The 12941-nt window shown below is 40.6% G+C and overlaps 1 protein-coding gene across 3 annotated transcripts in view; it reads left to right on the forward strand.

Annotated features, from left to right (window-relative positions):
• The window catches only part of pex14 (peroxisomal biogenesis factor 14), a 44507-nt gene extending 32482 nt beyond the window's left edge, over positions 1-12025 (forward strand). The window contains exons 7-10 of one of the 3 annotated variants that reach the window (XM_022741896.1): positions 1302-1399; positions 7679-7770; positions 9661-10139; positions 11526-12025. In XM_022741896.1, the coding sequence (XP_022597617.1) occupies positions 1302-1399; positions 7679-7770; positions 9661-10139; positions 11526-11545 (689 nt within the window). In that variant the 3' untranslated portion in view covers positions 11546-12025. Of the gene's footprint in view, positions 1-1301; positions 1400-7678; positions 7771-9660; positions 10257-11525 lie in introns of those variants that run through there. The other 2 variants (XM_022741898.1, XM_022741897.1) reach the window with 2 other exon arrangements.
• Positions 12026-12941: the final 916 nt, after the last annotated feature.

A 12941-nucleotide genomic window follows, 5' to 3' on the forward strand; every position in this document is an offset into this window, starting at 1 on the left:
AAAAGTGGTGCCAATGGTAATTCAGGAGGTACAGCATTACAGGCTGGCAGACTGACCCACACATCTGGATAAGCTGTTTTGTGGCGAGGCGGAATCGGAGACTAATAGGGCAGCTCTTGGCTTAGCGCACACACCCTGTCACACTAACACCTTTTTAAGCAGGGATGGCCGCGGTATTTTAGTTTTATTGCCGTCTTCAGAAAGGTTGGTCACACTCTGGATCACAAACCCAGTAACAAACTCAAATTGTTTGCACACTGGTTTTAGGCCCAAACCGACCATCCTGCTCAAACTCGTATTCCGTTAGGATTCCGCAAGCATGAAAAGATCAAACGTTTCAGCACCCCACCTATATTGATACAACTCCACCCTTTAAACACAGGTGTCACTACAAGATATTAGTGTCTTTGAAAGATCAAATATTTTGTCTGTGTTGGTTTTTCAAAAGAAACACAGGCTCCAAGCCTGACTCTGTCTTTTGTCCTGGCCTGGGTTAATGTGAAAGGAGGGTTCTTTACATCCCGTCCAGCCGGCTGCAGCTCAGGCTTTTAACCATTGGCCTGACAACCTCAGCAGTGGACCGCCACAATATCTGTTGATGTTAATCCTATTAGGCTTGATTTAACACTTTACACGCCCATGATTTATATGAATGTTTATTGGTTTTCTGTAATATAATCAGCTCAGGGAAACTTAATGCATTGTTTGGTAATACACGCGTGACTGGAAGCAGGGGGCAACAAACTGTGCCCGGTGTTATTTGAAATCATACACCCTCATCCAACACCAACACTTGAACTAATTCAATCTTCAAAGTCAATGGAAAAAGAACAATATTTATTAGGATTAGGGGGGACATTTTGTCTGGCAGCCTCCTCCCAAATGAGAGCCTTGTTTTTTCCTTTGTTGATCGTTTGAGGATTTAAGATGCATTAGAAGGCAGTGTCTGGGTGGGTAATGGAAGGTTAGAGACTGTTATTTGATTTAAGTTCAGACACTAGAGATTAATATCTCCATCCTATGTGCCCCCCCCCCCCTTCCCACCCTCCACCCTCAGTGCCTCCGACCAAAAAGCTGCGACTAAAGTTACGGGGTGTTAGCTTTGATTACAATTCTTAGAGGACAGCTTTGATCGGTGACATGTGTTGAGTCTCATCAGTTCTGTCAACGTCTCTGAAAAGAAAATGTTCAGTTTTGTGGCACCAAAACAACCTTATCACACAATCTTACTTCTCTTTTTTTTTTTAATGTGTTCTAAAGTTTGCGGGATTTACCGACTGTTATTCTGCTCGTTTCCACAGTAAGCCAGCTGCAACAGACGCTGGTCTCCGTCCAGGAGCTTCTGATCCAGCAGCAGCAGAGAATCCAGGAGCTCTCTCAGGAACTGGCTGCATCAGAGGTAGCTACCACCTCATCAGCAACTCAGCATCATTCACTTACCACCCCATATACTTTCCAAATTTCCAATTTGCTAGAATATCAGTGGTTGCAGTTAAAACTACCTGATTTTTTTTTTTTCTTTTCTTTTTTGCACCACTTTCTCCTTTCACTGGTTTCCTGGATTAAACTTCAGATTGTAGCAGTTTGTATTGTAATGTAATTAAAGCAGATAGTAGCACAATTACCACAGTTGGAGACTCTCCTCATATTCATCCATATTCCATCTGGCATGTTAAGCCTAGTTAAGAAACTGGTTGTAAATTAGTAATTTCATTAAATAATGTATTTGTGTTGTTATATCATACTGCAAACTAACAAGATGGAGAGGAAACAACTTTACTGAGCTTTGCTGTATTTTGGACATGAGAGTTTGCAGACTGCACCTTTTTGAGGTCTGTTATGTTGAGATTTATGATTTTGAGGAAAGCTAGACAGGCAGTAACTCTGAAATTACAGAACAGCTCAGTAAACATAAAGTTGCATTTTCAAATCTCCAGATTGATGAGGAGAGAGAAAAGGTTTCTCGAGGCCTCTGTGTACTAAAATCTCTCGCGCTGTCCCGAGTCATAAGTACCTAAGACAGACAGCCTTATTATACTGTATATCATCAGAACACAAGCTGCAAAATAGTATGGTGCATCTCATCATGGGCCCATAATCTTTAACCGTATGGTCATTCCTCTTCGCCTTGATTTTTATAGACATTGTTCATAATCTACTCAGAATTGTAAGTGTTTGGGTGAATCGGATGGAGTGAGTGTTCTAAAAACTTATGTGCAGGGATGAAATGTTTTTTGCTTTTTATAACAATGCTCATAAATCGCTTTAGGATCTCTGAGCTCTTAAAAAGTCCTCGCAAGAGACGATCTTAGACAATGTTTTATGTCCACAGCTGTTAAGCACACGGGTGTTTCACTGTAGCATCTGGATATCGCAGGAAAACATATGCGGACACATCTGCTACGGCACAAATGAGGAAGAAAAATATGAATCTCTTCCCCGGACAAGGTTAATCAAAAACTGACAACTGGTACCTAATTTTGTGCTGTTTCAAGCTCTCAGCCATTCAGTCTCTCTGGTGTAGAGAGCAGTGGTGGCCCAGATCAGCATGTGTGAGTACATGGGAGCTGATTTGACCCCCCGCTGGTCTGAAAGCGACCCAGCTGAGGTGTTCTGTCAGGCACACTGTCAGCCCACTTTAAACAATGAGGTCCCTCCACAGCATAAAGGGACAAGGGATGTTATTTCTTTTCATTCGTCATCTCCAAATCATAGATTGGATTAAAAAGTGTCTACTTCATTTGCTATGAGTGCCTAGTTGGACAGCAGTAGTGTATAAAAAGTATATTTCACATCAAAACACCCATTAAACAAATCATAAACTCAGCTTTATAGCTATAGTGTTGATCTTAAATTTTCCCTGCGAGTCGGCACGAGGCCCTCTGTTGTCTCAGGCCATGGGGGAAATTGGGAAATTGTTTTCAGGTCCGGGATATTTGATGAGAAACACATGTTGGAGCTGGCGAGCTACTTATCATTCACCGTTTGCGGCTTTCGGGGTTTGCCTCACCATGCTGCTCAAAGTGCACCACGCTTAGCAATTATACCTCTCAACACGGAAATGTGCCTTTAACCCGAAACACATGGAGACTTCTGTTTCCTCAGCTGCTAAGTAAACATTTCTCGTAGTTTGGAAACCGCTCAATTGCGGAGTGTGTTTACTGTCCCTAAACTGGGGACCTCATTATGGTAGTGAGTTGAGACTGACTCATGTCCACACACACAGCACGTGCTGATGCTGCACATTTCCTGACTTCAGGCCCTGGGACAGTTCTCCTCTTTTTCGCTATTTTCTCAGTTTCTCATGACTCCTTAAAGACGTGCTGCTGTGTTCTACCGCACGTGTTAAGGATAGATGGGACTCAGGATGATTCATCCCTGATGTTAAACAGCCAAGTCTATTTCTGCTCCATTATCATTACAAATCTAACTGTTAACTGTGTTTGCCTTGCTGTCTCAACTCACTGATAGTTCTCTTTATTAGTGGATACTACATAGAAGATTAGAAACCGCCTCCTTGCTTGCGCGAGACATACTGCCAGTGGGAAAGTGCATAAATAGAGCAATTGCACTGTACCAGTGTTTCCACTCAAAAACACTCCTCTGGGGACTTCCTTTTGAAACTAATTCCATCATAAATATACATGCGTTACACGAAAACACACTGTCTGCCGGCGGAGTAACTGTGAATTAATTTGCCTTCAGACACTCTTAAACAAGGCTTGTTAAAGATCTTATCTTGTTGCTAATGGTCCACAGGCATTTATCTTCATTTAGCCAGATGCGTTGCCGTCCTTGGGTGCTGCTAGAGTTGATAATCTTTTTTTTCTTTGCTTGTAATATATATGCATGTATATGTAAGCCGTATGTATGTGTATATATATATATATATTTAGATTTTTTTTCCTTTTTTTCCTGAAGCACTTAGTTAACAGGCAGAAAGAGGCCTATCACCCCCAGGCACCCACCTGAGACATATTAGTTACAAGGCTTTTAAACCAGTTAGAGGAAATCTTTACTATACGGTATTTACACAGTAAAAGACCTACCCAGTCAGTGCAGTGGTTTGTGTTTTTTTTGGTTTTGGTTGGTTGGTTCATTTATTATGCCTCCACGCTATGGCCTGAGGCATTATGTTTTTGGGTTGTCCATCCGTCTCAGGAACACCTTGAGGGAATTTCTTCAAATTTTTGTGCAAGTGTTCACTTGCACTCAAGGATCATTTGATCAATTTGGTGGTCAAAGATCAAAGGTTACAGTGACCTCTCAAAAAAAAAAAAAGGTTTGGCCATAACTCTGTGTTCTATCAGAATCAGCTTTATTCACCAAGCATGTGAACACATACGAGGAATTTGACCCTGTTTTTAGTTTCATTCAATGAACGTATCGCAGAACAAGAGCAACAAAGCTCAACACAGGAAAGTCAAATCAATTGTATTTATGTATCAGGATTCCACCCTCTTCACTTCCTCTCGCTGGATGACAACCAGGATCCGGGGGCGTCCTGTTCGTCTGGTAGTCCAACACAAACTCCCAGGTTTTGCTGATATTGAGCTGCAGGTGACTGTCTTTGCACAATGTGATGAGGCTCAATATCAGTCATCCGTTGCCCTCTGAAAAAAGTGAAGTGAAGGAAGACAGATTATTCACTGGAGTCATACATGTTAATATATAATTTTCATTTCACCGAAAATACACTTAATACCTTTTAATAAATTCCTTATATTAAAGTCTTCACTTCATATATAACATCTATACAGACAATGATTTAAACTTGACTGGTTGATGAAGGCATACAACTGCGAGGCGGTAATTCTAGTTTGTTGATTGTTTGTTCATGCCTGATGCAATGTGCAGCGCCAAGAAGAGGATTATGCTCTCCACTGTTGAGGCCACACAGAGCCCTCAGAGCCCTGCAACTATACACCGGGACGGGTGGAAAAAGTCAAATATCACAGGAAAGAAGAGAGATGCTCACTCATCACTCATTTTTCTGTCTTTTTATGTCTGAACAATTCATTTTACCACACATTGCCGTCCTCAGGATGAAACCACAATGTAGTGTCATATGTAGCCTATAGGGCAGTGACATCACAACACAGTCAACGTAAATGTTTTATTTATTGTATTAGCTCCACATGCTAGGAACCAGCAAACACAAAATAGTGAATCACAGGGTAAAACATTTGGATGCATGCATTTAAATCAAGTCTACAAGAGAATGCAATATGAAGTATTTAAGTTTCAATAATAATTAAGTAAAAAAATCCCTCAGTACAAAAACAAACCGATGCATGTATTTATATAGGAAATATAAGATTGAAAGAAAACGCATTGCAGCATACCAGCAAAAATAGCATACCTAATAAATAAATAATTTTCATGTACATACAGTGGCGAAAAAACAAGAATCTGTTATTACTGATAAATGATGATGAGAATAATAATACATAGGTCAAACTCTGCATTATAAAATCCCACCTGGAAATATCTCTTAAATTATGCCTTTGTAATCAGAGCTGCGAAATCATTTCAGAGGTTAAATATTTTGATCAGCAGTTTGATAAAACGTCACAACTTACACACTTGTGCGGTCCATTGGATACGTGTCAGCACTTAAGGTGGGGCTTTTAAAGTCAGCAGCGTACTTTCAATCTCTCCGGTCACTGATACCCCACCACTCAGCCTCCACCCAAGCACCTAGTGCACTTAACACAAGATTCTTACTCAATGTGTGTGTATAAACACTGACATAATGTATCTCAAAGCTGAAATTCAGTCCTGGCCCAACATTTAATTAGGTTTCCTCAGACTTAATTAGACATATGTCAGAGGTAGTGTTGTGTGACAAGCCTTGATGTGAGATATTATATGGTGCTGCTCTGTAGATAATGCACATTATGGATGTAGCTAGCGGTTAACAATTCTCCTCGAAAGCCTTTTTTTTCCCCTTATACGAAGTGATATACGCACATCGAAATCCTCACATTTCAGTTATTTGCAGAAATGTGCCATTCTCTTAAGCTGATTTTGTGCCATGGAAGGTTTTTAGCTCAGCCTATACAGCAATTAATTTTTTTCGATGTAAAATGAGAGAGAAGCAGAATCCAGCGTTATTATACGGGTGCCTTGGGGAGGCAAGGGATTAAGATGGTTCTAATGAGGTGACGGCTGTAATAAGAGTGTCTTCAGCTGGCCTCCAATGCACCACCTCTAAAACACGGCTCCTTATCAGCGAGGTTTAGGAGCCGATAACAGCCGAAAAAAAAAAAAAAAAAAATCTCCTTCCCCTCCTCGTCTCCTTTTCTGTCTCCCCTCACTTCTCCTCCTCTGCCTCCCTCCTTCCACTGTAAATGAGTCTGATCCCTTTCAGATGTGATTCAATTAATTTCTCTTAGATTTAATTACAAGCGAAAGAGTCCAAGTTATCCCTCTACCCTCGATAGGGGGTCCACGCTTCCTAACAAGCTTCCTCTGGTGAGTCAGGAGAGTCTTAATTACAGTTTTTACTTTTCTTTTATCCCACTTTTTCCCTTGTCTTCTCCCTCTCCTCCCTCTGGTCTCATCAGTCTATCCTCCTGCTAGTGCACATGTTTGTACTCTTTATTCAGGAATAGATTAAGAATGGGGAGCAATTAACTACATCACTGGCTTCTAACCATTTTGGCTTTATAGCCAAACAATGCCAACTCATGATGCTTCGTCACCGGTTGCATTTGTGTGTGAGCAATTCAAGTGTCATGAAGAGGTAATACCGGTATTTCAGAAGAAATTTAAAAAAAAGTTTAAAAAATGAAAAACAACTTATCTGGTTAATCATCTTACTTAGATTTATCTTAGAATTATCTTGAGACCTGCATGTTAGGCCTCTAAGGTCTTCCCCCACAGAGTTGTTTCCATTAATGTTGCAGTACCCATTAGTCTACAAGACTTTGCAGCAGTTGCAGCTCAGTTTTATTGTTGGGTTTGCCTGTTGCCACTTGCCACGTGATGTTTTTTCTCTCGGCCTTTATCAAAACTCGTTATTTTATAGCTCCCCCTGTCAAAGTCCTGCCTATCCCTAAAAAAGTGCTGCAGAGACAGATTTTCACCAGCAATTTGCCATTCAAATACTTTGCTATTATTCCCTGTAGCATTTCAAGCTGCACCAGTGTGTGTGATAACACATGCCTTTGATAAAAGACAAAAAGAACAAAACAAACTGCTAAGCTATGGTCTGCCTTCATGAATGTAGCCATTGTTCAAGATAAAGTCATTATCCAAAACACTGGACACTGGCCTAATCTTTTCTAGATAGTATGGAAAATTATGTAAAAACAGCATGATTCACACTCACTGGACTCTCTGAGCAGTCGAGGTGGCTGAAGTATGATTCTTTGTCTTCCTCTCTGTCATCACCAGCAGTAGGCAGTTATGAGGTTGTTATGGTGATGGATGACCTGACTACACAAAAACATGTGCCTTTTAGCATTTGCATTCACCATATTTGTTTACCCTGCAGGCTATGACCTTTTTTGGAAACCAATGTTTTTTTTAGTTTTTTTTTTTTTTTAATTATTTCATATTGTTGAGACTGAACATGGAGGAGTTGTTGAAAGACATATATTGACTTTGTGCTGTGCCCCTGCATGTGACCTGAACAGTGCTTGTGCCTGTGTCACTTGTGTTTTTCCTATAGGCATCATCTTCAACCAACCGTATCCTGGACAACCAAACAATTGGAGAGCTGAAGCAAGAGATAGTCTCTTTGAAGGGCTTACTGCTCAGCAGGTAACAGAGTTATCCACGCCTCGTCACATGAAACAGTGCAGGTGGAAAAGAAAAGAAAAGTAGTACAGGTGTATGAGTGTGTGTCTTTGTTGAAGGGCTTGATGTTGCTGGATGCACTTCATTTGAACCATTTGACAGTGTTAAACAGGAAAAAGGACCGTCAATGTGAAACACACCATGTGTTAACTTGCACTTCCTATCCAGATGTGATTTTGGCCACATTTCATTTACTCCTGACATTAAAATGCTTTTTAACTTGCTTTTTTTTTTAAAATGCTTTTCCACATAATATCATACTGCACATATCAAAAAAGATAGCACAAGCATCTTATTGACAGATTAAAACACAAATAAAGATTATATTATATTAGATGTGTCGTAAGAACCAAAAAAGCCACGCAGCCTGTTCCGTGGCTCCTCTTGACGAGTGCATATGTTGAGCATCTTTACTCATGGAACACTTACTAATGTTTTCCAGCACTTTGGTTGCTCAGTTGTCATCACCTGACTGAAGTACAGAAGGTTGTATATAAAGGGAGATAACTCCAGCGTGATTGAGTGATAGCTTTTAATTGATGACTAATCAATCTAGTCTATAAACTCCTAACTGCTGAGGACTGTGATGTGGTAGAAAGTACTAGGTGTTAAAGAAAATGTACAAACGGTAACCACACGATGAGCATTATGCATCATCTTTGCATACTCACCTCTACAGTCCAGAATTGTTGTAGATGGCCTGAAAGTTTGTGTTTGTGTATGAATAAATAAAATAAAAGAACACATGTCACATTGCTCCTCCAAATTGCGCACTTAAAGCATAATCATTAATCTCAAATATGTTTAATCTCACGGGCACTAGAGGTTATAACACTGATTGTACCATTTCTTTTACTTCACAACTTGGCTCAGCCAATTAACATACTGCAGGCATCAGCTGGTCTTCTGTGTTTTACTGCCTTTATTGGTACGTAAGATAACCACACGTGCATAATTGCTCCTGTGCAACCCTCAGTCATTTCATGAATGCAAAATAAAAGACAAGAGAAATTATTAATGATAAATCAGCTTGGTCCTGATCATATATAAAAACTTAAGATTTAATTTACTTACATGTTAATACAAGTAATTCATTTCACCGTTTTAAAAAGATCTCACTGTATACTGCTAGATGTCCCCTCATCCAGCTTTGTTCCTCAATCTAGTCAGGTGCAGCCCTGCTCAGCGAGGCCCATTAGCATGCATGACTATGTATCAGTGTCTATAATGAAGCCTGAAGTAAGAGTGTACATCAGAAAACCGGCAAGGACGAAAATTGCCTCAGAACTGTCTTGTTGAGCATGTTTTGTTCCCCTGCTACATTCTAATCAGTAATAATCCCTTTGTCATTTGCTTTCTTGACTTCATCCTGGCTCCCACAATGAGTTCTCTGGCAAAGGCTTGAATCACAAAATAAAGTGTCTGTATCACCATCTGTCTCCAGACTTGTTCCCTTCCTGTTCAAATGATCCAAATTATCTCCAAACAGTTTTTCAAAACACCAAGTAGTGCTGATCCTGTTACAATTCAACATTGTCTTTTTGATCTTAAAAGCTGCAGTTGGGGTAATTAAAAAAAAAAATCTTAGAGCATCTTTACCAGGTGTGATGAACATCTGGCTGTTTGAGGGGGGAAAGCCATTTTCTCTGCTGTAATTATGAGAATTACATAGGGTGCTTTGTGTGTATTTTGTTTGTGCATGCTCTAGTGTTATATATGTAGTTTTGTGGTTGCAGTATGACTGATTAGATCGTGGGAAAGCTCTTCACAAATTTTGATCGCGGTGAGGTTTTTGATAGGCTCATCATCAGCTCTCACTTTCTTCCTCTCTCTTGTCTGTCCCCCTGCCCACAGGAGACAGTTCCCCTCCACTCCCACTATTCCTAAGATCCCCTCGTGGCAAATTCCCCTGAAGCCGCCTTCAGCATCCAGCTCGCCGTCCATTAACCACACCAACAGCAGCAGCGACATCTCCCCTGTCAGTAATGAGTCAGCCAACACCTCCCCCATCAAAGATGGACACCACAGCCCTCAGGATGCACTACTGGGGGGGCCTGATGGAGCTCACGGTATCAATGGAGATGTCGGCACCGTGGTCCTCAGCACAGTGCTGCCCCTGGACCTGAAGGACCAGGTCCGCATGGAGGTGCAGGGGGAGGAGGAGAGGAAGGAGGAAGAGGAGGAGGATGATGTCAGCCATGTAGAGGAAGAGGAGGAGGAGGAGGAGGAGGAGGAGGGTCTAAGCATGCAGACAGAGGATCGGCGAGGTGGAGACGGACAGATTAATGAACAGGTGGACAAACTGAGGCGGCCCGAGGGTGCCAGCAATGAGAGTGAGGTGGATTAGACAACAGTAGAAAGCACAAAAACACTCTCCAAACACCACTTCTCATCTCTGCTGATGGCTTTGTTTCAATCTGCTGCTCTCCGCTCGCACTCATTCTGTTTGTTTTTTTTTTTTGTTTGTTTTTTTTTTTTTAAATCCATCCTCACTGTCTGTTTCCACTTGTTTCTATAACATCTTAATCTTGAGCAAAATGAGGAGTAGGCATTGGATGTGAGAAGTCGCAAAACTGACAAATATTGTCTAGTTGACACATGGCTTACCTCAATTTACTTTTCATCATGCAAACTAAATGACTGCATGCCGAGCCAAGTACCATGTTGTGACGTTACTTTGTGATGAGAAATGACAGGCAATAGTCAAATCAGGATGACTTTAAAAGGCTGTATGCAGAACTAACCGTGTGTGACTTACTGCTTTTAATTTTCATGATTTGATCAGATAATTCACAGCTTTGCCTTGGTGTCCTTGTAATTGTAACTAAGGCTCTTATACAGACCAAAGAGGCGGTGCTGCACAGAGTATCTCTGCTGTATAGTGCAGCTGTGGGTCAGGAGTCATATGTTGGTTCTTCAGTCTCAAAAGTTACCGTGAGCTTCCAGAGAAGCATTAACACAGTTTGTCTCCCTGTTGATGGCGATAGGAGAGGACAAGCTCTTCCAGGGCCGGAGCTTTTAGCCTCTTTTATGTGTCCTTTCGCATTGGTGTCAGTCTGTCAATAATTCACAAGGCCAGCAGGGTGGCATTTGGGTGAAATAAAAGCCCTGAAATTCGAGATTAGAATGTGATGACGGGCTTTGTTCCATGCCGGTGTCAGAGTGCTCATACGCTCAAAGGAGGGGAAGATAAATGTTTTTTCCCCCGCTTTCCTTTTTCACTGAGGGCTGAATTGTGCATCTTTGCGAGTGCGTTTGTGTGTGGCAGGCGAGGAAACCCAGACTGTCTGCTGAGCTGTATCTGTGTCTCCAGCAGGGCAGCTGATTTGGTTTGTGAAGTATGTTAATAATCAAATGATCAACAAATAACAGATGTATTAGTTCATGCAGCTTGAAATGTCAAGGAGGCTAAAAGCGGAAATCTAATACAGAAAGCCCAGTTGCATTGTATTATTTTCCGTGACAAACCCTCCGGTCCAAATTATGTAGGGCCTCCCACAGTGAGTAATCTTTACAGAAAACGGCGCCAATATTTTGTAATTAAGCCGCAGTAAGACAACGAGGGCTGCCACAGATGGAAGTTGCAGAACTTCTATCACTTTTTTTTTTCTCGGTGTGGAGGTGGATGGGGGAAGTTTAAAAAAAAAAGTTGCCCCATGATTGAAAAGGAAAGCAATAAATGAATTCTTGACTTATTGAATTACTCACTCTGTCTCCAGCTAACAAGAAGAGTCCATGAGTGAGAAGGAGGGATATCAGCGCTCGTGCCATTTCCACCTCCATCACATGGCCTTCATAGGAACACAGAAAAGGTAGAGGGACGCTGAACATTTCTGTGTGACACCAGTCCTAGTCTACACATTCTTTTTTTAGTTATGTTGATTGGATTTAGGTTAAGTGTCAAATGATAACAACAATACTGCAGTATCCTGTAAATGATATATATTTTTGATTTAGTAAGAATGAATTTGTGTGGATGTATAAGGTTGGTTAAAAGAAGTACAAAATCAAGTGGTGTAACTTTCGCTTCATAGCACTGTGGTTTCAGTGATCAGTCCTCTCTGTAAGCTGCTGATCACTATCTGAGTGTAAGACAGAAGTGTACGTAACTGTAATAAATTTGGTTCATTTCAACAAGAAACTGCTTTATATTTATTTGAAACCAGCTGGACACAAAATACACACTGCTGTATGTTGCTATTAAAGGACAAACCAAGTATTACTGAGATTTTCATGTTTATATTTTACATTTACTGTTTTTCATTTGTGTCCTTTTCCTTCAGTTACAGTGGTGATTGTAAATCCTAATAGAGTAAAATGTACATAATTTGTATTTCCATCCATTCTGTTAACATTAAAGGAAAACAAAATGCACAATAACAAACCAATACTCAAATTACACTGAAGTTGTCAAGTTGTCAGTTGCTTAAGTGGGTTGTGTCATTTTGTTTTTGCTTTTAATTCCTCAGAGTTGTTTGTATGAATGTGGTTGCGTATGTGCTGCGGTAGGAAAGTTTCCTGCAATATTCATATCAAGTAACAGTTTGTGGCATTTTTTCTGTTTGGCTAAAAATTTAGTTTGGTAATAATAAAATGAGACCAGAGAGACTTTCCATCCTCTGAGACAAGCTTGAGCCTTATACATCAAGTAATAGCAGTACTGTAAATTACTGTCAATTTTTACCATTTGGAAAAAATCCAACATGTCTGAATGTCAAGTGATCCACATACAAAGGCCAATTTTAGGTCAAAGCTTCAGCTTAATCTCTGTGGTTCCTTTCTGGGTTTTGTATCACCTCTCATAAGCAGCTGTAATGCATTTGTAAGACCAGATACAGATGAGAATACTACCGTACATGTGCATATACTCTGTGCACAATCATGAATCACTCAGTAGTGAATTTTCAGAAAGCATGACAAGGCAGGGACTTTCAGCCTTTTTTCAGCTTTCCCTCTGGAAATGAGTAAGTGACTCAGTTACACATTAAACATGTGAGGTTTTGTTTATTTCTGTAGGTGGATTGTCAGTTCCTGTCATTTGGTTTCTGTAGTAGGAGTGCTGCCTTCTCGAGTCGGATTTCCTATTCCTTTTTGAATACATTAAAGATGTTAAAGATTACACATAGACTCATTTA

Source organism: Seriola dumerili, unplaced genomic scaffold (assembly GCF_002260705.1).
Source record: "Seriola dumerili isolate Sdu_G_001 unplaced genomic scaffold, Sdu_1.0 BDQW01000056.1, whole genome shotgun sequence".
NCBI classification, from domain to species: Eukaryota; Metazoa; Chordata; class Actinopteri; order Carangiformes; family Carangidae; genus Seriola; species Seriola dumerili.